Source organism: Dothidotthia symphoricarpi, assembly GCF_010015815.1.
Source record: "Dothidotthia symphoricarpi CBS 119687 unplaced genomic scaffold P153scaffold_24, whole genome shotgun sequence".
NCBI classification, from domain to species: domain Eukaryota; kingdom Fungi; phylum Ascomycota; class Dothideomycetes; order Pleosporales; family Dothidotthiaceae; genus Dothidotthia; species Dothidotthia symphoricarpi.
The window spans coordinates 299424-319114 of record NW_022985031.1 but is presented as its reverse complement, the minus strand read 5'-3'; the positions used below and the strand labels follow the sequence as shown (position 1 = coordinate 319114).

Genomic DNA, 19691 nt, shown 5'->3' with positions numbered 1-19691 from the left:
CCTTAAATAAGAGTAGCTTTAAGTAAGCTTTAAAAGATCTTAAGTATTATAATTAAAAAATTAGATTAGTACAAGTAATTAGGTAGGTATAGAACCTATATATACTATTAATAGTATAAGGACTAATAACTATTAGAGTAATAGTAATAGTAATAGTAATAGTAATAGTAATAGTAATAGTAATAGTAATAGTAATAAAAGGTTAAAGACTAATAACTTATAACTAGCATTAACGTTAGCTACTATTGTTAATATTAATATATTATAAAAACTAGTAAGTAATTTAAACGCGTATAGAATTAAAATATAAAAATAATATAATTTATTAATCTCTATTAATATTTACTAAATATACAGGGGCTAGGTATTAGCTTCTATACTAAGTTACTTAACTATAGTTTAATAGTAATCTATCTATCTACTTATATAATAAGTATAAAAACACTAAAACCTAATAATAATTAGTAGATATTATAAAGATTAACAAGTATATAATATCTATATATAACTAAAATATAATAGTAATAAGATACATTAATTACAATTCTTTAAAGACAAAAACCTTATATACTAATAGTACTATTAAGTTTTTAAAAGCTAGATATATTTAAGTTAAAGTTAAAATATATATTAGTTTTATAAAAAGAAAAAAATCTGTTATAATCTAATAGATAAGATAAGCAGCTTTTTGCTAATATAATTATAGAGTATAAGTCTAAAGAAACTAAAATTCTAAATCTAAACTTAAGTATAATATTTAATAATTACTTACTAACGTAAACTAATAAGCTTTTAGCTAACCTAAGATCTGTATATTCTATATACTATACTATAGAATAGAGAGAATAAAGAAGTAGTAGATAGGTAGTAAGTTATAAAAATAGTAGTAAAAGATTAGCTAAAGAATATCCTAGCTATTATATATTCTAACTAATCTTATAAATATTTAAGTTATTTAATGTAATTTCTTTCTATAAAATCTTAATTTTAAAGTTATACTTACAAAATACTCAGTATTATTCTTTTATATATATTCAGCTATAGTAAATATTAAAGACTTTGCTATCTTGTTATTTTCAATAAATTCTATCTTAAAATTTTAATTTTAGTTTGTTTTTCTTCTATTGCGTAATAGCTTTCTCGTAGATAATCTTGATATCGCGTTGTTCCCCGCCAGCACCTTCCTTATCGAGCATTACCCCTCATCTCTTGCTGCCGTTCTGTCGTGAAAGGTATATGAACAACAATAACCAACACATCAACGTTGATCTCTCAAACGAAGTTGTCTCCAGACATTAAGCTGTTCAGTTCGCGTCTTAGGCAACACGATACTCTTACCTCCGTCGTTATGCCGTTTGACATCTCGAAAGCACGAGGGTGCTTTCCCGCTTTGCAGCAAGACCAAGTCTTTCTAGACAACGCAGGAGGTAGTCAGGTACTGGATGTTGTGATCAATTCGTGAGTTCAATATAATCACGAATGCTTGACAAAGCTTACGCAATGGCAGAATGACTCAATATCTGTCCCAAACAAATGTTCAGTTAGGAGCTTCTTACCGAACTGGGTCGGTTTCGAACACCAAGTATGAAGAAGGCTATCAGGCTGCAGCGAAGTACATCAACGCAGGTCGTGATGAGATTGGTATTGAAAGCTTCTGTTGTGATTGAGGTTCGAACTAACGATCAGGTTAGTACTTGGTGGGTCCACCACGCAGCTTTTTATGAACCTCGCCAACGCACTTGACTTCCACGAGGGTGATGAGATTATCCTCTCGAAGATGGAGCACGAAACCAACGTCAAGCCGTGGTTATTCATGGCTGAGCGACTCAAGCTAAAAATCAAATGGTGGGTTTCAGACAGGTCAGACGGGCTGAGGTTAACAGCGAAGAATCTGAAACCGCTCCTCTCCGAGAAAGTGAAGTTCGTCGCTTGTACGCATGTCTCTAATATTCTAGGAACAATTCATGACGTGAGGGAAATCGCAGATGCAGTGCATGAAGCTGGTGCGTTACTGTGCGTAGACGGTGTCAGCTTCGCACCTCATCGGAATGTCAATGTCAAGTCTTTTGGAGTCGACTTTTACTCGTTTTCGTGGTACAAGGTGAGTAATTACTTTCTGAAACGTATTTTGCTCAGCACATACATTTGGGAGACTGCTGATGGCAGAAATCGACTGCTTGACAAGATCCCTGCATGTTTTTGGTCAATATCTTACTGACTGAACAGGTGTATGGTCCTCATATTGCTGTACTCTATGCCAGCAATTCTGCACAAGAGCATGTAAAGTCTATGGCACACTATTTCAATCCTGGGAATACTCTTGAAGAAAAACTGGGGTTCGCATCGTCGAACTATGAGTGCACACAATCCATCCCATACATTGCCAGCTACCTCGATGGTTCCATCGATGCCATCACTGAGCATGAGGGCAAGCTTCAGAAGATCCTACTCGATTATCTGAACTCCCGACCGGACACCACGGTCCACGGATCCACGTCAGCTGACTCCACAGTCCGCGTGCCCACTGTATCGTTTACGGTGGAAAAGATCAGTTCCAAGACAATTGTAGAAGAGGCGGAAAAGATCTCGAACTTTGGGTTTAGATGGGGTCACTTCTACTCCAAAAGGTTGTGTGATGAGGTGCTTTGCTTGGGTCCAGAAGGTGTCACGAGGGTCAGCATGGTGCACTACAACACCGAGGAGGAGATACGGGGCTTAGTATCGGTGCTCGAGAAGGTTCTTCCGAAGATTTAAGATGCGCATTTGTGTGTCTTGGCCCTGATTACCAGCTCAAGATATTGTATGGTGTCCATTGAACAATTTGCAACAAGGGTACCAAATGTCATACTCTACTACTACCTAAACTCTATTCCTCAGCTTGTGAAATTCTCGTTAGCAAATGCCAGGCACACAGACGCGGTCATTATCAAGCACTAGTTCGAACACGAAGTTTTATCTCCAAATATTGTTGTGTACCTATATGTCAATGCCAACATCCTCGACTTTAGCGGTCCTAGCGAGGTCTACAGTACGCTCCCAACTTCAGGAGGCATAGACTTCGATATCACAACTTTTGCGCATAGTAGTCCAGTAGCCACAGGGAGCGGGGCCCCTATACACATTCCTAATGCCCGGTTCGACGAGGTTGAAGTCCATATTAAGGACTACAGCGTCCTGCTCATTCCCGGTGCGGATTTCTCAACAATCTAGATACTAAGACAACTTTAAAGTAAGGCCGAGAACTGTTGTGTTTCATACAACAATTTTCTTCCCTACTGCCACAGGGTGAATATGAGAAACGCATCCTGCAGTCTGTGTGTACAGGTACGATCCTCCTTGCAGCGTCTGGCGTCATGACCGGGCGCACGGCGACAACGCACCATCTATGCTTCGACAAGCTAAAGCAAACCGCGAACCACGCGGCTTGTAGCGATGCAAAGATTGAGATCAATCAGAAGCGCTGGGTTGATGTGGGAACAACGAACGCAGGAGTTAGGATCGTGAACGCGGCGAACGTAACCTCTCGTATTGACACAAGTTTGTGTATCTACGAGCAGCTTGTTGGAAAGAAAGACGCGTATTTGGTTGCAGAGATCGCGGAGTTTGAGAGAAGGGACGAGTGTTGGAGTGCTTGGAAGCGTTACGTTTACGCTAATGGGCATGGAGCTTGATTTGGCCAAAGTTATGTTAGCTGGGTAGCAAATTTGACTTACGCCCCAACGGATATACAGTTCTTGTAAGTTATTGAGACTCTGACCTACTTGTTGCTCCTTTGCCAAATGTGCTTAATACATGTGTCAATCACCCATTCCACAATATGCAGTAGGCCACAGGATGGAGAAGCGCGCACGCGCCACACGACCTGCTATGTCACCCCAATTTGAAGTACGTTCGACAAGAGAAATACGTCTATTTGGTACCTCGAGTTTGTGCAGGAAGGCTTTGGGAGCAGCTTTGTTCTGGTCGGTCGGCGATGTGCAGAGATATGTGGCAAGTGGATCCATCCAGCCTATTGGGCTGCAACAGACGTTCGCGTAGTTTATCGACACCTGGCCCATTCCTGCGATCGAATGTCACCCCGACCACGTCGCCGTATTCGCACTCGCACTCGAGACGCATCTCCAATCCAGGACTGCAGCAACGGCCCACTGTCCGAAGCACGTCAGAGGTGGCAACATGCCTCGCCTTGGCTCTAGAAAGAGCCGCAATGGTTGTGTGCAGTGCAAAGCGAGACGGGTGAAGGTCAGGCATTTCTCTCTTTCGTGTCCATGCGCTTACTTTATACAGTGTGACGAATCTCGACCATGTGGAGCATGCACAAAATATCGCGTCGAATGTAGTCTCTTGAGTGGTACAACATCTGGTCGCCGTTCGAACGTTCTGCCGTCCCAGGCGAGATCGACGAGCAGAGAAGTTTCCTCGAGCACCCCAGAACCCACGAATTGGGCATATACATCATCGCCAAATCCATCAGTCACGGGATTGGTCTTTCGGCCTGAAGCTGCTCCCGTGACTCCAGAAATAACACACGAACAATGGATGCAGGATCTAGAATTGATGCATCATTTCACCGCGCATGCATATCTGACAATGCCTGGCGCAGAACATACCAGACAGATCTGGGGTTACGCTGTGCCGCAGGAAGCATTTAAATACCCGTTCCTCATGCACAGTGTTCTCGCGTTCTCTGCAAATCATCTTGCCCATATCAACCCTCCCAGAGCATCTCACTTCCGACTGCTCTCTTCTACTCACCAAACGGCCGCCCTCACCTTCTTGAACACAGCTCTCACTGATCTCGGACCGACAAACTGCCATGCACTCTTTGCAGGAGCCTCCTTAGTAGTCATGAATGCATTTGTAGATGCAAGCACACATGACCTAGACGCTCTCATCGAAATTTTCCAGCTCCTTCGCGGCATGGTGTTTGTGCTGCACAACGCCGAGTCCTGGATTGAAAGCGGTCCATTTGCAATGATAATACGACCGTGCAGCGATCAATCCAAGTCACCGCCACCTCTATTATCCGCTTTTCTCATAAACATTCAGGCATTGGCTTGTTCACCGCCCCAAGGGTCAACGCCAAATCAGATTGCCTGTATCAAAGCGGCCGAGGGACTTCGTCAGAGTGTGCAGTACAGCATCGAATCATCTCCTCACCCTGCGTTCCGAGCAGCAACGACATGGCCCACGACGATTGATGCAGAATTCTTGGAAATGTTGAGAGTAAGGACAGACCCTGACGTGCAACAGTTGTTCAAGCAGTATTGCAAGATACTGGAGTTTGCCAGCTCCGATTTTTGGTTTCTTTCCGGGTGGAGAGGCATCTCGCAGCTTCTGTAGAACCAAGGTCAGTGTCAGCATGAACTATGTTATTCTGCTATAAGACAGCTCGAGACTGATACCTCATCCACAGTCGTGCCGTGTTACATTGGAGAAACTTCGGATGCGTCCTGGAGGAATACATAGGTATCTAATTTGTATAGACGACTTGTTTTGGACTAGAACCACGTCGTATAGCATTGCAAACGTTCCCTTTGAAACAGTTTGCGGCTTTCGTTCGCAAGAAGATGTGTCTCAGTTAATGTCTTGTCGCGGTATTTCCTTTCGGTGATTGTTGGTTTGCAAACCCGTACTCAGCGCTCTTGATAAATATGTGATCTGGCGCCGGAATCGCAGAACGATGTCTCCTGCAGCCACTGCTTTTACGCGTTGAGTCCCTTCGCCTGGTCATAACGACTGCTTAGCTCAGAAATACGTGAAGCTACTGTAAGGTAGCTGTCTAAGCCGGCAGATCGCTCGCAAATGCCGATGGACCAGTATCCCATGGTGCTAGTTGTGGTGAGGAAAGCCCTTGTCAATCCTTCCCACTAACCCGTACCCCGCCCTTTCTAGAACAATGATGGGAAACTAGGAACAGCTCGCGAAACCAAGCAAATACCTGACTCTGTCTCTTCTAAATACCATAACCCAAACGATTTCATATCGGCAAGCTCTAATCAAACCGGCCGAAATGGTCAGTATATGTTGTTTACAGCTGTTCGCACGTTCCATAAGCTTACTCAATATACTGGCTAGGCTATATCTGACCAAATTCCTGTGCTCATTGCTGGAGGAGGTCCTTCGGGTCTCATACTAGCTCTACAGCTCGCAAAACATGGTGTCAAATCTTTGTTGGTCGAGCGTAACGAAGGCACTACGAAATGGGTATGAGGAGACAAGTTGAGCTCTCTACAATTAAGTTGCTGTGTTGACAAGCTCCGTAGCCGAAAATGGACATTACCAACTGCCGGACTATGGAGTTGTTCAATCGTCTCGACGTGTCTCAAGGGTTGCGAGAAATCGGTTCGCCACAAAGCCCTTCCAGTCAACGACGCGGAACTCACATGCGCAGGTGTCCCACAAGAGTACTCGTTCAATGTGCTCTTCAGCAGTGGTCTATCTGAAGGTGGAGAGAAGCTCGCGCAGTGGGTTAGTATAGTCTATTCAGAGTTTGAGTTTGTCGACACTGAGATGGGCTTTCGCAGGATCTTCCTTCTCCAAAAGAGTGGGACCAACGTATTCATGCACAAAATGACGGCACATTGCCACGCGAACCATACCAGAGATGCTCCCAGGCCATCTTCGAGGCTTGGCTGAAACCTCGAATCCAGCAGGAGCCTCTCATCGAGTCGCACTTTGGCGTCATGTTAGAGTCACTTATAGAGCTTGATGACTGCGTCGAATCATACCTTGTCAATGTGAAAACTGGCGAAAAGCACACAGTTCGAAGCCAGTACGTAGCTGGCTGCGACGGAGCAGGCAGCAGAGTGCGTAAAACAATTGGTACGAAACTGATTGGCGGTCAAGTGTAAGTACATTATTTCGAAACATTCTGCGTCGTTTATACTGCTAACAAGACCGGATAGGTCTGGTGCTACACTCCTTGTGCACTTCAAGTCGCGCGATCTCACCAAACTCCACAAGCAAGGTCATTTCTGGCATATCTTTTTCACGCAAGGGGCTGTTATCATATCCCAAGATGAAGTGGACACGTGGACTGTACATCTGCCCATTCCTCTAGATACAGACTGGGAACGTCTTGATCCCAGACAGGCAGTTTATACGGTTCTGGGTGGATCCATGGGCCCATTTCCCATTGAAATCGACGAGATACTCGTCAAGAGCATGTGGAGGCCGACTATCTGCATCGCGGAGAAGTATGCATCAGAGGGAAAACGCATATTTCTGTCAGGCGATGCAGCACATCAAAACGTCCCCCACGGAGGCTACGGCATGAACACTGCCATCGGCGATAGTTTTGATCTCGGATGGAAGCTGGCAGCCATGGTCAAGGGCCATGGTGGGAAGTATTTGCTAGACTCGTATGAAATCGAACGGAAACCAGTCGCCGCTCGCAACATTGAGCGGTCGGGCGTGCACGTCTCCGTCCACCACGATTATGTGAGTTGGGTCGCCGAGACGGGGCCTGGAATCCTGACCGCAGCGAGCGCAGAGGGAAAGGAGTTTCGACAGAAGATTGAATCCTATGTGACGGCCCGCGATGGCGAGAACAAAGACCACGGCCTGGAACTTGGTTACCGCTACAATGGATCCCCCGTCATAATCCAGAGCAAAGACTGCGAGGAGCCGCACTGGTCGGTACGGGATTACGTCGCCTCGACCTGGCCTGGTGCGCGAGCGCCTCACGTTTACCTAGCCGATGGAAAAACGAGCATCTTCGATCTCTACGGTCGTAACTATACTATCATCGACTTCACCCCGAGCGGGGACATCTCCCAGTCATTCATGCAGACCGCGGACGAACTTGCCATTCCACTGAAACGCGTCCATCTCCCGTCTGAAACTCACGTGCGCAGCGTGTGGGAACGCGACGTTGTGCTCGTCAGGCCAGATGATCATGTTGCGTGGCGTCTTCCTCAAGACGGAACAACAGTGAACACGAGGGAGGTTTTGGACATCGTGACCGGTAAGCAACGGACTGGTGAAGAAGAAGGGTCTGTTCAACTCGATGCGCTTGCAAACATTCGGGAGAAAGGGTTTTCGGGGACTACCGGCAATGAGGATCAGAATCTGGTCAAGGGACGGGGTGAGTTTCAAATGTAAAGTATGACAGGTTGAGGACTTTGTCAACAATTCCACTCTACTACCCGATCGATTCTGCTGTTCATCTTGTAGATCAACACACATGTCGTTCTGCAGTTCCGTGTCAACAATTGATTAAGTTCATAACTACATGAGGAGTAAATTGATTAAACATATTATCGTCATTCAAGACCTGCATGGACGTAGAGTGACTATAGCAAACCCGCCATATATTGTCGTCACATCTCACTTTCAGAAGAATGCAATCAAAGCACAGTTTTGACAAATTCAGCATGTATTCCTACTCCACGGCTGTCTAAATCTAAGGTCACGACACCAAAAAAGTCGTAATATCCAACTTAGATATCAACCAATTGTAATGCATGAGATTAACGTCTCATGCTTGGCTTACCAAGCCATACACTACGTTGTGCACATTCAAATGCTGAGATGCTTAGAAAGCGAGCAATACAGCGCCCGCAATGGCGCTGATCAGAACACTAGCTTTGTTGAGGCTAGCTGCTCCAGTGAACTCGGGAGTCGAGGCAGATGTTGTCGCGTTGCCGGACGGAAGCACGCCTGTGGGAGCTGAGGGGTATGGCACGGCTGGCGGCGAGCTTGTGTCGGTGAGAAGGCCGCTGCTCGGGAAGGGGGGTGAGACGATGGATGTAACGGGAGGTGAGACAACCGATGTAAAAGGTGGCGAGACAGCCGATGTAACGAGGGATTGTACGGGCTGCGCCGAGCTGAGGATGGGGACCTGAACAGAGCTGGCAAGGGGAGTTTCGGTCGCTGGTGGAGGGGCGCCTGTCACTGTGACTGTGACGACGCCGCCGCACTCGCAGGGGGTATCTTCAGCGCCATCCACACCACCGACGGGTGTGTTGGAAGTGCCGCCTGAAGACTGAGGGACAGAAGCCGTCTTGGATAGCGAGCCGGAGGTTTGAGGTGTTCCCTTGGGGTAGTCAAAGTCCGATGGGCCAGACACACGGGCGGAGCCGGAAGCGGAAACAGCACCAGAGACGGGCGTGGCAGTTTGCTGCTGGTTCTCGGTGCAGTTGCCTGATTGCGTTGCAGTCACGGTTGGGGCATTGAAACCCGACTCGAGAGGAGCGCCAGATGCAGTGGCAATGGCAGTGGCATTGGCATTGATTACGCCAGTGTTCTGAGGCGCGCCGCTCGCATTGCCGGCGTCGACAACCTGGATTGATTCGAACGAACCGGACTTGTCTGTCCAGTGGTACTCGGTACCGGGGCTGTAGTTAATGACCTTGATGGAGTCGACAACCATGGTAAAGGGCGCCTTTGTGTAGTCGACCTTTCCGCCAGCCCACTGACGAGTGCCCTCGTTCTCAGAGTCGCCGCCGGGCCAGTTGCCAAGACGAACGTTGCACGGCGTCTGCGGGAAGTTCTTGCCACCGTTTGCATCAGCGTAGTTGAGCGTGCGAATGGGCTTGTTGTCGATGATCCAGGTCAGCGACTCGGCTGTCCAGTTCAGCGCGTAGGTGTGGAAATCGTTCTGGGTTGACGCGAGTTCAGCCTCAATCATGCGGTCGTAAGTCGTAGTGTTTCCCTTTCCAAAGTAGTTCATTTGAACCTAGCCAAGTTAGAGATTTTCATACTTCTCATCGTGAACGGCTTACCTTGCTATCAGAGCCGCCGATCCATTCCCAGTCAACTTCGTCCAGATTGTCTGACTGGAGAACGATGGACGAGATGATACCCTGGCCGGGCGCTGCCTTCATCTTCACCTCGACATAGCCAAAGTGGAGATAGCCGATGGAACCAATGGTGGGAGCATCTCCTTTCTTGCTGACAATGAACTCGGCACCTTCAGCACCGTACGTGAGACTACCGGCAGTCTGCGTCCAGCCTTTGATGGCGTCCTTGCCTTGTTTGAAATCGGTCTCCCAGGTCTGGGCCATGGCAGGATCGTTCGGGCATGTCTTCTTCATGGGGTTGCAGTCTGTAAAGGTCTGGGCACTAGACAGAGCTGCGAGTGCGCTTGCAGCGGCATAGGTTGTGAAACGCATATTGGCGTGTGAGTTGATTCTTGAAAAATGAGATGGTCCTGGTGCAAGGGAGGAGTGGGTTGAGAAAGAAGTCTTCGCAGAAGAGAAAAAAGCCTGACAATCAAAGGAACAGGGCAATAAGAGAACAAGGGATCAACTGTGTGAGTGAAAGAATGGAAGCTCAGGGCTTTGACGAGGCCGAATGAGTGAGCGGTCGTCCAGCGTCCGAAAGCAAGTGAAGAGAGTGTGGTAAGGGAACAACTCGAAGCAAAAACCGTCGCAAGTTGGGGAGTATCAAGTCGAGGGCCCCCGAGTATATAGAAACTCGGTGACATGCAATTTCCGCCGTCACGCATTTTCACAGCCTCCCGTGTCATGTTTGAAGCTGGGTGTGAATGGTCGAGGAGGGTCTCTCGTTGGTCTCCCTGTGTGTTTCATGAAACGTCTGTGGAGACTAGGGCGTGTCAGAGCAGCCAGACGCCATGCCTCGTCCGGGGAGGCGCCGTGGCGACCTATCAGCAACGGCGTGTTCCTGGCATGTCTGACATGCCTGACATGCGGTAAGCCACCCGGGCCCTGCATCTTGCCTTATGCTGATGGTGTGAGATGTTACAGTGTGCAGCGAGCCAAAATTTCAGTGCAAGTAGAAACGTCGATGGCTTGGTTCGTGATTGCGATCCGCCAGGCCACGCATTTTGCACCTCCTTCTAGGCGATCTCACACGTTCTTGGAGGAATATGACGAAACGATCTACCGCCGTGAGGATCCCAATGCGACGGTGGGGTGTCAGGACGTCACATCACGTGATCATGGCGGGTAAAGGAGATGGACATGTGAAGAGTTGTAGGAAAATATTTGGTCTTGTGCACGATCAACGGCTTACACAACTGTTGATCCTTGGATCTAGCGCGCAACCGCACCCATTCTGAGCATGCAGTTTTCGTGGTTTGTAATATGATGGTATTGATATATAGGTAGTAGGCTACAGTAAGTTATGGTTCAAACTGGAGATTCAGCATCTCACACCAAATATGTATACTCATGGAGGTACATTGCCACACAGCCTTGAAGAAAGACATGGTCAAAACAGGCCAATGTGTATCAACAATTCACTACAACCTAGTCCCCAACGCCGGCCACGCCACGCACTCGGTTGCAATATCAAGGATGGCGCCTGTGGGGACCGTCCAGAAAGTCTTGCGTATCATTGTCAAACTACTTGAGCTCACGCGCAAGGTCGAGGCGTCTGTTGTTACTCGGCAATGTCAGCATGGCAAGCAGAACGAACAAGAGCACGGGCATGTTGCTGGCGGACTCTCGTTATGCCACAATGGGCGCGTGTTGGTGTGAGTTGCAGGGCCATGAGCGTCGAGTCAATCAGGCACTGAGGCCCAAGAAGGCTGTTCCCTCACCTCCGGCGACTGCGATCGCCGCTGGCCTGCTGGGCAGCCAGCTGTGCGGCTTCGTGTCCGAGCTCCTGCCTTAGGGCGTGCAGGTTCTTCTCCTGGTCCTCCCTCGCCTTGAGCTCCTTTTTGTAGGCGGCATCGACGTCGTCCATCTTGGCCTTGAGAAAGTCAATCAAGGCCTGCTCCTGCTCCTGGCTGAAGGGGATGTCGTCGGCGCCCTTTTCGGGCAGCTGGGCGCTGCGTTCGCCGTTGGGCAGGCCGCGCTTCAGCCTGCCGTTGGGACCCAGCGAGGCCTTCTTGCTGCCGCCCTTTGCGGGGGTCAGGTAGTTCCACTGGTCCTCTGCGGTCAGGGCGTCGTACAGGGCCTCGGTGGGCTCGTTGAACTGGACGACCTCGAGGAACTCCGAGCGCACGCAGCCGGTGCGCTCCTGCTCGGCCTGCATGGCATCGTCGCCGTATTTTTCGAGCTGCAGGAAGTGCTGGCGGTACTGGGCCTTCTCGCCCGAGGCAGGCTGAAAGTGCAGGCGGATGTCGATGTTGAAGCCGCCCCAGCCCGTCTCGGTCACGTCGAAGGGCGGGCTCTCGCAGGTGCGCAGCGGGTTCTCGTACGTGTTGAAGATCTTGAACTGGACCTTGTTGAGCCAGGCGGTGATGGCGGGGTCGCCGTCGGGCTGGCGCACGTAGACGGTCCAGCGCTTGGTGTGGTCGTCGGGCACGCCTTTGGGGCGGTCGGGGTGGCCGACGGGGGGCAGCTGCCAGGCCTCGGAGCCGATGATGATGTTGCGGCTGACGCGCTTGTTCTGGACGCGTGTGCATTAGCGGGGCGAGGGCCATGAGGGCAGGCGGCTCACCTTGACGCGCTTGCTTGCGGCGGGGGCGGGCATGCTGTGCGGTGGTGCGTCGTCTTGGAGCTGTGCAGGGCGCGCGAGGCCGAGTTGGAGCTACAAAGTCTAGCGGCGGCACCCTGTCAGCCCTACGCGTCGGGGGTGATGTCAGCACTCGAGCTCGACGCCCGCACCTCAACACATACACAACCACTCACATACACAATGGCGTCGGCAGCACAGAAGAAGCTCGTCGTGTGCGGGGGGAATGGTTTTCTGGGTGTGTGTATACTCATCTGTCCATCAAGTCACGTCTAAGGCAACAATCCCAGGCAGCCGCATCTGCAAAGCGGCAGCACACCGCGGATGGGCCGTGACATCCATCTCGTGAGGGCGCCGCGAGCCTCTGCTTCCCCCTCCACCGTCTAACGCGCCCCCAGACGCTCGGGAACCCCACACTGGCCGTCGATTTCGTCGCACCAAACAGCCCCCGACTGGTCGTCGGACGTGTCGTGGCAGAAGGGCGACATTCTCGACCCGGCCTCGTATGTGCAGCACCTCGAGGGGGCCGACGCCGTGGTGCATTCCATGGGCATCCTCCTCGAGGCAGACTACAAGGGCGTCGTGTCGGGCCGCGAGTCGCCCATCAAGGGCCTGCAGCGCGCCTTTAGCACCACCAAGGCAGGCACCCAGGACCCTCTGCAGCGCCGAGAGGGGGAGAGGCTGGCCCCGCAGGAGAGCGACGGCCAGCTCACCTACGAAGTCATGAACCGCGACACTGGTGCGTCGACGCCCCTCCCCTCCTCTGACCTCCCCTCGCCCCATTGACTGACCGTGCCAGCCGTCTCCCTCGCCCACGAAGCCTCGCAGAAAAAGGTGCCCGCCTACCTCTACATCTCGGCCGCCGCCGGCACCCCGATCCTGCCCGCCCGCTACATCAACACCAAGCGCGAGGCCGAGTCCATCATCAGCACCACCTTCCCCTCGATGCGCTCCGTCTTCATCCGCGCCCCCTTCCTCTACGACGCCTCGCGCTCCTTCACCATGCCCATCGCCGCCGTCAGTGGCATCGCCGCCATGGTGAACAGCGCCGTCGGTGGCCGTCTGACGTGGGCCATGGGCGCTGGGGGTATCAAGCCCTTGAAGGCCGATCTCGTCGGTGCCGCAGTTGTCGAGGCCCTAGAAGACCAGGACGTCCGCGGGCCAGTCGAGGTGCCCGAGATTGAACGCCTGGGCACACGCGCGTGGCGGAAGAACATGCTGTAGCAGGAGTGCTTGACGTGGTGACCAGCAAGACATACATGATAGAATAACGACTTGAAGTAGCTCCTACATGTACACAATACACGCCCACCTCACTTTTTCCTGCTCGACTGCGCCACCAGCTTCTTCTTGACGTGCTTGGGAATCTTGTCCTTGCGCTTCTCGCGCTTCTCCTCCTTGATCGACTTCTTGTGGTCCCGCTTCTCGTCCTTGTCCATGTTCTTCTTGCCCCGCGCCGGCCCCTTGTCGAAGATGCTCTGGTCCACCTCGGACCCGTCTGAATTCCCATCTGATCCCTCCGAGTTTGCGTCAGAGTCATGCTCGGAAGCGTCCGACTCGTTGTTGACCACCTTGTCCGCCAACAACCCCTGATATACCAGCCCCTCGCCCTCGCCCTTGTTGACGAGTTCGGCGTCGCGCTCAATATCGTAGACTTGGTCCAGCGTCTGCGGTATGTACTGGTTGCGGAAGACGTCATCCCCTTGCTCCTCCTTGCGCTTCTCTTCCTCCGTCAGTGCCTCGCCTTTGTTGAACAGCTCATAAACCTGCTCCTCGATCTTGTCCATGTCCTTGTTCTCTTTGGCCCCTACGTCGCTCGTGACAAACACAAACGCCCGCCGTTCACTGAGTACCTCGACATTGCGCGACCGGAAGAAATCAGACACGTTCTTGACATCCATGCGCAGGAACTCGAGCGACCGTGGATGGTCGTGCTCGACGGCCTGCGAGACATCGATGATCCACTGCTTCCCGTCGTGGAAGAGGACGTTGTACTCGCTCAGATCGGCATGCACGAGACGACACGTGTGGTACAGGATGCGCATGTAGGCCAGCATCTGCACGTACAGCTCGGTCCATTTCGTGTCCTCCTCTTCCGACGTCAGGCCCTCGAAGCGCACATCCTTCAGTCGCGGAGCCGCCTTGCCCTTCCTGTCGCCCACGAAGCCCATGACGAGCACATGCTGTCGCAGCGCCACGGGTTCAGGCGACGGGATGCCGGCGTCGTGGATGCGCGCCAGATTCCTGCGCTCCTTGTCGGCCCACATCTTCACCATGGCGCGGTTGTTGCTCTTGTTGTATCCCTGGCGGAAGCGGAACTCGCCCTCGACGTACTTTGCGCGGTCCTTGAAGACGAGAATCGACGTCTTGTACACCTTGACGGCGCGGTGGATGGGGTCGGCGTCGTCGGACTCTGTGATGGCGTGGTAGACGTTGGCCTCCTTGCCCGTCGAAATGACGCCGTGGATCTCCGACATGGTGTTGCGGTTGATGAGCTGCAGCAGAATCATCTGGGTGCGTCGGTCGAGCACCTGCTCCGTCGTGGCGCGGTCGGCCTTGTCCTTGTCTCGCGCAGCGCCACCCGTTGCGCCGACGAAGCGGTCGTTGAGGCGGATCTTGCTGGCATGTTTCGCGAGCGATGCGACCTCGTCGTCGAGCGAGGCCTTTGTGTTGGCCGTGGGCTTTTGCGCGTTCGTCTTGGGCTTGTGGTCGGCGGCGATGGATGTGTCGTTGAGTTTGCGCTGGCGGTTGTACGCTTTTGTGTAGTCGTGCGCGTTTCCCGACGACCCCACCAGCTCGTGGGCCTCGTCTTCCGACTCGTCGAACAGGTCGTCAATGTCGTCGTCATGCTCGTCGCCTGCCGCTGGCTCGCTGGCCTCGGGCTGTTCGACCGTGTGGGGAACCTCGAGCTGCTGCTCGGCCGCCTCTGTGCTCGTCATTTTCAACGCACTTGTTGGCAAAGGCCGCTTATCCAAGGGTGTGTGTGGGATGTATGGGGTGGTTGTGCGTTGGGTAGGGTATCTTGACGGTGATGGTGGCGCGGGCGGAGTGTGCGGCGTCGATTTTAAAAAAAATCGCCCAAGTCGACGCGCTGCCTGTGGCAGAATAGCGGGGGCGGGGCAAGGCGGCGAACCACCCCTGCCTGCACTGCTTAGTCTTGCATCTCTCCAGCCTGCTCACCATTCAATCCATGACAACAGCAACAGTGGAAGCACAAGTCAATGCTCCAATCAGTATATGAGTAACCCATTATGCTTTCGAATGAAAGATATCAACCTTGTCCAACAGACACCATGTGCTTCACCTGCTCATCCAGAGGAAGCTCGGCGTACATGGACGTCCATCGTGAACAGAACACTTGACATCAACGGCCTACGTCAACGCCACATGTAGCAGACATGAGAACAGCAGAGTCCGCTGGGACACGCAGGGCATGCTTCAACACTCACAATTCACGTCTGCACAACTCAATCAAGAAAGCTCCCCCTATTCCGCCAGCATCATGACTGCATCAGTACAACTGCATCGTGCGGCATCAAATTTGAAGATCGTCAAAGCCACAGGCGTCCAGCAGAAACTCAGGCAGCCAAAACGACGTGGGTGGGATTCAATGAGGTTGTAGCCTCGCCATGACAGAGCTCACTCTTGCCGTGGTCCGACACAATTTGGCATGGACTGACCTTAGGCACTCTCGCCAAGAGCTGAAGTTCTTGGAAATCATTGATTCCAGCGCCATCACCAGGACACGATACGCTAACGAACCGCCTGGAAGCCAAGGTACCCGCGCTCATGCCACTTACTTGACATTGCGCGCGACCTGTGGTATGTGGATCTCCGGAGTGGGACGCCTAGCCGCTCGTGACTCTCTCAGAATCTACAGTCGGAAATATGCAGAATCCATCACTCTCGTCACCAAAAAGTTGAACACGGCCCGCTGAACATCGTGGTGTCGATCAACAAACGCATCAGCGGGGCGTCGAGGAGTCTCCTTGCGACGATCAGGCCCGGGTTCCGAAGACTCGGCTCGACACTAGCGCAAGGCACCAGGGGTAATCGATTGCATACAGATCTGTGGCTAGCTGAACCTCGACTCCATGACATAGCTTCTGCATCTTGTCGAACCCCAGGCAGAGGCAGAAAGTCCAAAGCAAGAAGCAGACGATTCGAAAGACTAACACCAAACGCCTCAGGTCACAATGGAACTTCAACTTCGATCGCCAAAGCTTTGCGACGGTGTCTGCCTTCGTCGCAAAAAGCCAAGAAAGTTCCGTGCGGACTCAGCTCCGCAACATTAACAGCTAGCCGGGAGATTCGACTGCGGGGAAGCGTACGGAGGAGAACTGGATCATCGCTAGTGCTTATGCGGACCCAGGGGATCTTTTTTGAGTGCCCATGCAGAACCTGGGCGGCTGAATGAGGTAAAGCAATACGATAGCACGGAACCCTATCACACTGGCGTAGGTCCAGATATCAGCCACAGACTTAGTGTCAGCCGTTCAGCTGCTTAGCTGTTCAGCCCTGTGTAGGGCCTTGCCTGGGATGAACATGAACATTTTCAGTCAGGTCGACCTCGAGAGTGTCTTATAGAAAGCTTACATCTCCGCCAGGACCTCGCGATCAAGAGCACAAGGAGATAAGAAAATCCATGGAAAAAGGCTTCTGTAGGAGCATCTAATTGCCCGAAAGCTGAAAACGGCAGGATGTGGAGCGGCTTTACCAAGAACCCACGGTTCAGGTGTCAGGCACATCTACACTAGTGGTCCTGCATGAGCTTACACTACACATCCTCAACCGCGCGGGTGATGGTCAGAATCAGGGGTACATGGACGCAATTTCAAGTACCTCTACAAAAAGCATATATAGGCTTCTTGTCTCGTACAACTGAATTCCTCATCCACAGTCACTCATTCGACCGGACCAGACAGCTTCTTCGCACTCACACTCTTTACTTGCTTTTACCCCAATACACTCATTACTATCAATAATAATTGCTTAATACCAACCCCTACGCCACCATGAGATACGCAATCATCTTCGCCGCTACCGCAGCTGCCTCTGAGGCCTACGGTTACGGCAGCTACAACAACACGTCGTCTTCCACCATCGTCTACCCCTCCTCCAAGGGCGGAAACGGTGGATACGGAGAGACCTCCACCAACGTCTATGGATACGCTACCATGACACCCGGCTACGGAAAGCCCCCCGTCACCATCACTTCGCAGTACCAGGCTTACCCGACTTGCGTCAGCAAGGACGGTGACAAGTGCGGCAAGTGGAACGACGAGAAGTACGTCTCCACGGTTATCAAGGACTACGACAACAAGGATGTGACGGTCACCAAGACCGAGCAGATCGTCACCATCTACAAGACCAAGTCGACCAAGACCAACTCCGCTACGCCCACCCCGACTAGCTACAAGAAGGATGACTTCATGAAGGCCGACTGCAAGAGCTCTGCTGAGTACAAGGATACCTCTGACTACAAGACGGCTTGCGACAAGTCGATCAAGTACAGCGATTACCCGGCTGACTGCAAGAGCTCCGCCGAGTACAACGGCTACTCCGACTACAAAAGCACCTGCGATAAGGCGCTTGAGTACAAGGAGTGGTCCAAGACCAACAGCGGTTCATCCGACGACAAGTCAACTGAGTGGTACGAGCTCTACGAGAAGAGCTACGAGGCCAGCTACAAGGATCTCGGCCCACACGCCATGGTCGGCTACCCCGGATCTGGTCTCCGTGGTGATCTGAAGGACCACCAGCCCGTCAAGGTCAAGGAGTACAAGGACGGAAAGTGGTCCGAGTACGACGATGACCTCAAGTACGGCACTCCCGAGGACGTCAAGACCTACGAGAAGGCCGGTGTTTACACCAACCCCAGCAAGGACGTCTACGTTGACCACCCAATCACCAAGGGTTCAGAGGCTTACGCCACTGCTAAGGCCGGAGCTCCTGTCACCTACGGTGGTGCTTACACCGACGTTGATGCTCCCTGCACTGTCACTGGCGCTTATGGCGCTTACGAGACTGGTGTCAGCGATGGCAAGACCGTCACCTCGACCGTTGTCAAGACCGTCACTGTCTACTGCCCCAAGGCTGGCAAGTGCGAGATCGCTAAGCCCACCACCACGGTCTACGACCACGACACTGAGTTCGCATACCCCACTCCTGTGACTTATGCTCCCGGTGTCTACCACTACGATGCTGAGACCGTCACCATCACCGACCCCAGCAAGCCCTACACTTGCGAGTTCAAGCAGACCAAGACCTACGACCACCCCAAGGAGACACCTGCTTACTCCAGCGGCGCTGACTACTACTCCATGAGCTCCAAGACCGGCGACTACCCCAGCTACGCTACTTCCACCCCTGCTCACGGTGACGACCACCACACCAAGTCCGCCAAGAGCAGCGACTACTCCAGCTATGCCACCTCCACCCCTGTCCACGGTGACAAGTACTCGGCCTCCTCCTACCCATCGGTCAGCACCAAGACCGACAAGTACGAGGACCCCAGCTACCCGTCCGCCACCCCCAGCTACGACGAGTACCCAACCTACGACAACAAGGGTGATGAGTACTCCACTGGCAACAAGACTGAGGAGAACAAGGACGAGGAGCACCCCGTTGAGGAGGAGCCCAAAGACGAGGAGCACCCAGTAGAGGAGGAGCCCAAGGATGAGACCCCTGTCGAGGAGGCCCCCAAGGATGAGACCCCCGTTGAGGAGGCACCGAAGGACGAGGCTCCCGTTGAGGAGCTCCCCACCAGCGACAACTCCACTGCCCCTGTTGAGGATGAGACCAACAAGCCTGTCGAACTCCCCACCAACGACAACTCCACTGCCCCTGTCACTGATGATGAGGCCAACAAGCCCGTCGAGATCCCCACCGAGGAGACAACTCCCGAGACCACCCCAGAGGAGACCACCACCCCTGAGACTACTCCCGAGGAGACTGCTCCTTCTGATGAGGCCGGCCCTACTGACGATGCCGCTCCCGTTGAGGAGACCAACACCTCCCCCGACCCAGTTGCCCCGGCTCGCCGCTTCGCTGGATCCTTCGCTGCCCGTGCTCGTCGCGCCTTGTAAGGTGATACTCACCTTACCGTGTACATTGGGGCTTTTCCTTTGTCCACCTGCTTGCTAGCTAGTTGAAGATATTGTATTATTAGTTTCTAATCATGGAACGCGATGATTGCTGTCAATATAATGTATACTCTTTATTCACGGTCTCTTGCACAATAATCGGGACTGTTCATTCAATTTTTGCCTTCAGACCTTCCGACCTTTCGTTCGATGTACGTCGATGACCAGCGAGATCTA

The 19691-nt window shown here is 52.1% G+C and overlaps 9 protein-coding genes across 9 annotated transcripts; 6 read left to right on the top strand and 3 right to left on the bottom strand.

The window, feature by feature from the left end:
* The first annotated feature begins 1169 nt into the window (after nucleotides 1-1169).
* On the top strand, nucleotides 1170-2919 carry P153DRAFT_351044 (PLP-dependent transferase). The gene is made up of 4 exons (XM_033666312.1): nucleotides 1170-1458; nucleotides 1508-1641; nucleotides 1692-2101; nucleotides 2227-2919. Exons 1-4 carry the CDS (start codon nucleotides 1349-1351, stop codon nucleotides 2752-2754), a joined length of 1182 nt encoding a protein of 393 aa, XP_033518600.1. The 5' UTR covers nucleotides 1170-1348; the 3' UTR covers nucleotides 2755-2919.
* A 45-nt stretch (nucleotides 2920-2964) lies between these two features.
* Nucleotides 2965-3966, top strand: P153DRAFT_411814 (uncharacterized protein). The gene is made up of 2 exons (XM_033672093.1): nucleotides 2965-3675; nucleotides 3761-3966. Exon 1 carries the CDS (start codon nucleotides 3354-3356, stop codon nucleotides 3669-3671), a length of 318 nt encoding a protein of 105 aa, XP_033518599.1. The 5' UTR covers nucleotides 2965-3353; the 3' UTR covers nucleotides 3672-3675; nucleotides 3761-3966.
* A 119-nt stretch (nucleotides 3967-4085) lies between these two features.
* P153DRAFT_371075 (uncharacterized protein) lies at nucleotides 4086-5691 on the top strand. Its single transcript, XM_033669179.1, has 3 exons — nucleotides 4086-4242; nucleotides 4288-5350; nucleotides 5417-5691. Exons 1-2 carry the CDS (start codon nucleotides 4177-4179, stop codon nucleotides 5341-5343), a joined length of 1122 nt encoding a protein of 373 aa, XP_033518598.1. The 5' UTR covers nucleotides 4086-4176; the 3' UTR covers nucleotides 5344-5350; nucleotides 5417-5691.
* Nucleotides 5692-5882: 191 nt separating this feature from the next.
* On the top strand, nucleotides 5883-8211 carry P153DRAFT_327213 (uncharacterized protein). Its single transcript, XM_033665323.1, has 6 exons — nucleotides 5883-6016; nucleotides 6079-6207; nucleotides 6267-6345; nucleotides 6395-6471; nucleotides 6528-6850; nucleotides 6909-8211. Exons 1-6 carry the CDS (start codon nucleotides 6014-6016, stop codon nucleotides 8104-8106), a joined length of 1809 nt encoding a protein of 602 aa, XP_033518597.1. The 5' UTR covers nucleotides 5883-6013; the 3' UTR covers nucleotides 8107-8211.
* A 96-nt stretch (nucleotides 8212-8307) lies between these two features.
* P153DRAFT_371073 (glycoside hydrolase family 16 protein) lies at nucleotides 8308-10495 on the bottom strand. The gene is made up of 2 exons (XM_033669178.1): nucleotides 9729-10495; nucleotides 8308-9682 (listed from the first exon to the last, which is right to left on the bottom strand). The coding sequence occupies exons 1-2, from the start codon at nucleotides 10116-10118 to the stop codon at nucleotides 8540-8542; spliced, it is 1533 nt and encodes a 510-aa protein (XP_033518596.1). The 5' UTR covers nucleotides 10119-10495; the 3' UTR covers nucleotides 8308-8539.
* Nucleotides 10496-11134: 639 nt separating this feature from the next.
* On the bottom strand, nucleotides 11135-12409 carry P153DRAFT_327207 (yeats-domain-containing protein). Its single transcript, XM_033665322.1, has 2 exons — nucleotides 12355-12409; nucleotides 11135-12303 (listed from the first exon to the last, which is right to left on the bottom strand). Exons 1-2 carry the CDS (start codon nucleotides 12385-12387, stop codon nucleotides 11506-11508), a joined length of 831 nt encoding a protein of 276 aa, XP_033518595.1. The 5' UTR covers nucleotides 12388-12409; the 3' UTR covers nucleotides 11135-11505.
* A 143-nt stretch (nucleotides 12410-12552) lies between these two features.
* Nucleotides 12553-13746, top strand: P153DRAFT_411800 (NAD(P)-binding protein; the record flags this gene model as incomplete). The annotated part of the gene is made up of 4 exons (XM_033672092.1): nucleotides 12553-12611; nucleotides 12664-12714; nucleotides 12768-13108; nucleotides 13169-13746. The coding sequence occupies 4 exons, from the start codon at nucleotides 12553-12555 to the stop codon at nucleotides 13591-13593; spliced, it is 876 nt and encodes a 291-aa protein (XP_033518594.1). The 3' UTR covers nucleotides 13594-13746.
* Nucleotides 13216-15415, bottom strand: P153DRAFT_371071 (RIO1-domain-containing protein). The gene has a single exon (XM_033669177.1). It carries the CDS (start codon nucleotides 15306-15308, stop codon nucleotides 13683-13685), a length of 1626 nt encoding a protein of 541 aa, XP_033518593.1. The 5' UTR covers nucleotides 15309-15415; the 3' UTR covers nucleotides 13216-13682.
* Nucleotides 15416-17384: 1969 nt separating this feature from the next.
* Nucleotides 17385-18905, top strand: P153DRAFT_254115 (uncharacterized protein; the record flags this gene model as incomplete). The annotated part of the gene is made up of 2 exons (XM_033662758.1): nucleotides 17385-17830; nucleotides 17993-18905. Coding segments are annotated over 2 exons (1359 nt in total), but the record flags the coding sequence as incomplete, so codon positions are not given.
* Between the last annotated feature and the right edge of the window lie 786 nt (nucleotides 18906-19691).

Bases quoted from the DNA above. Each gene is read 5' to 3' on its own strand.
- P153DRAFT_371075 (XM_033669179.1), top strand. From the start codon at position 4,177: ATGCCTCGCCTTGGCTCTAGAAAGAGCCGCAATGGTTGTGTGCAGTGC. The intron at 4,243-4,287 runs GTCAGGCATTTC...TACTTTATACAG, and splicing joins GCAAAGCGAGACGGGTGAAG to TGTGACGAATCTCGACCATG.
- P153DRAFT_327213 (XM_033665323.1), top strand. The intron at 6,346-6,394 runs GTTCGCCACAAA...TCACATGCGCAG, and splicing joins TCAAGGGTTGCGAGAAATCG to GTGTCCCACAAGAGTACTCG. The intron at 6,472-6,527 runs GTTAGTATAGTC...GGGCTTTCGCAG, and splicing joins GAGAGAAGCTCGCGCAGTGG to GATCTTCCTTCTCCAAAAGA.
- P153DRAFT_371073 (XM_033669178.1), bottom strand. From the start codon at position 10,118: ATGCGTTTCACAACCTATGCCGCTGCAAGCGCACTCGCAGCTCTGTCT. The intron at 9,683-9,728 runs GTAAGCCGTTCA...TAACTTGGCTAG, and splicing joins TCGGCGGCTCTGATAGCAAG to GTTCAAATGAACTACTTTGG.
- P153DRAFT_371071 (XM_033669177.1), bottom strand. From the start codon at position 15,308: ATGACGAGCACAGAGGCGGCCGAGCAGCAGCTCGAGGTTCCCCACACG.
- P153DRAFT_411814 (XM_033672093.1), top strand. From the start codon at position 3,354: ATGACCGGGCGCACGGCGACAACGCACCATCTATGCTTCGACAAGCTA.
- P153DRAFT_327207 (XM_033665322.1), bottom strand. From the start codon at position 12,387: ATGCCCGCCCCCGCCGCAAGCAAGCGCGTCAAG. The intron at 12,304-12,354 runs GTGAGCCGCCTG...ACACGCGTCCAG, and splicing joins CCGCAAGCAAGCGCGTCAAG to AACAAGCGCGTCAGCCGCAA.
- P153DRAFT_351044 (XM_033666312.1), top strand. From the start codon at position 1,349: ATGCCGTTTGACATCTCGAAAGCACGAGGGTGCTTTCCCGCTTTGCAG. The intron at 1,642-1,691 runs GTATTGAAAGCT...CGATCAGGTTAG, and splicing joins CGCAGGTCGTGATGAGATTG to TACTTGGTGGGTCCACCACG. The intron at 2,102-2,226 runs GTGAGTAATTAC...CTGACTGAACAG, and splicing joins ACTCGTTTTCGTGGTACAAG to GTGTATGGTCCTCATATTGC.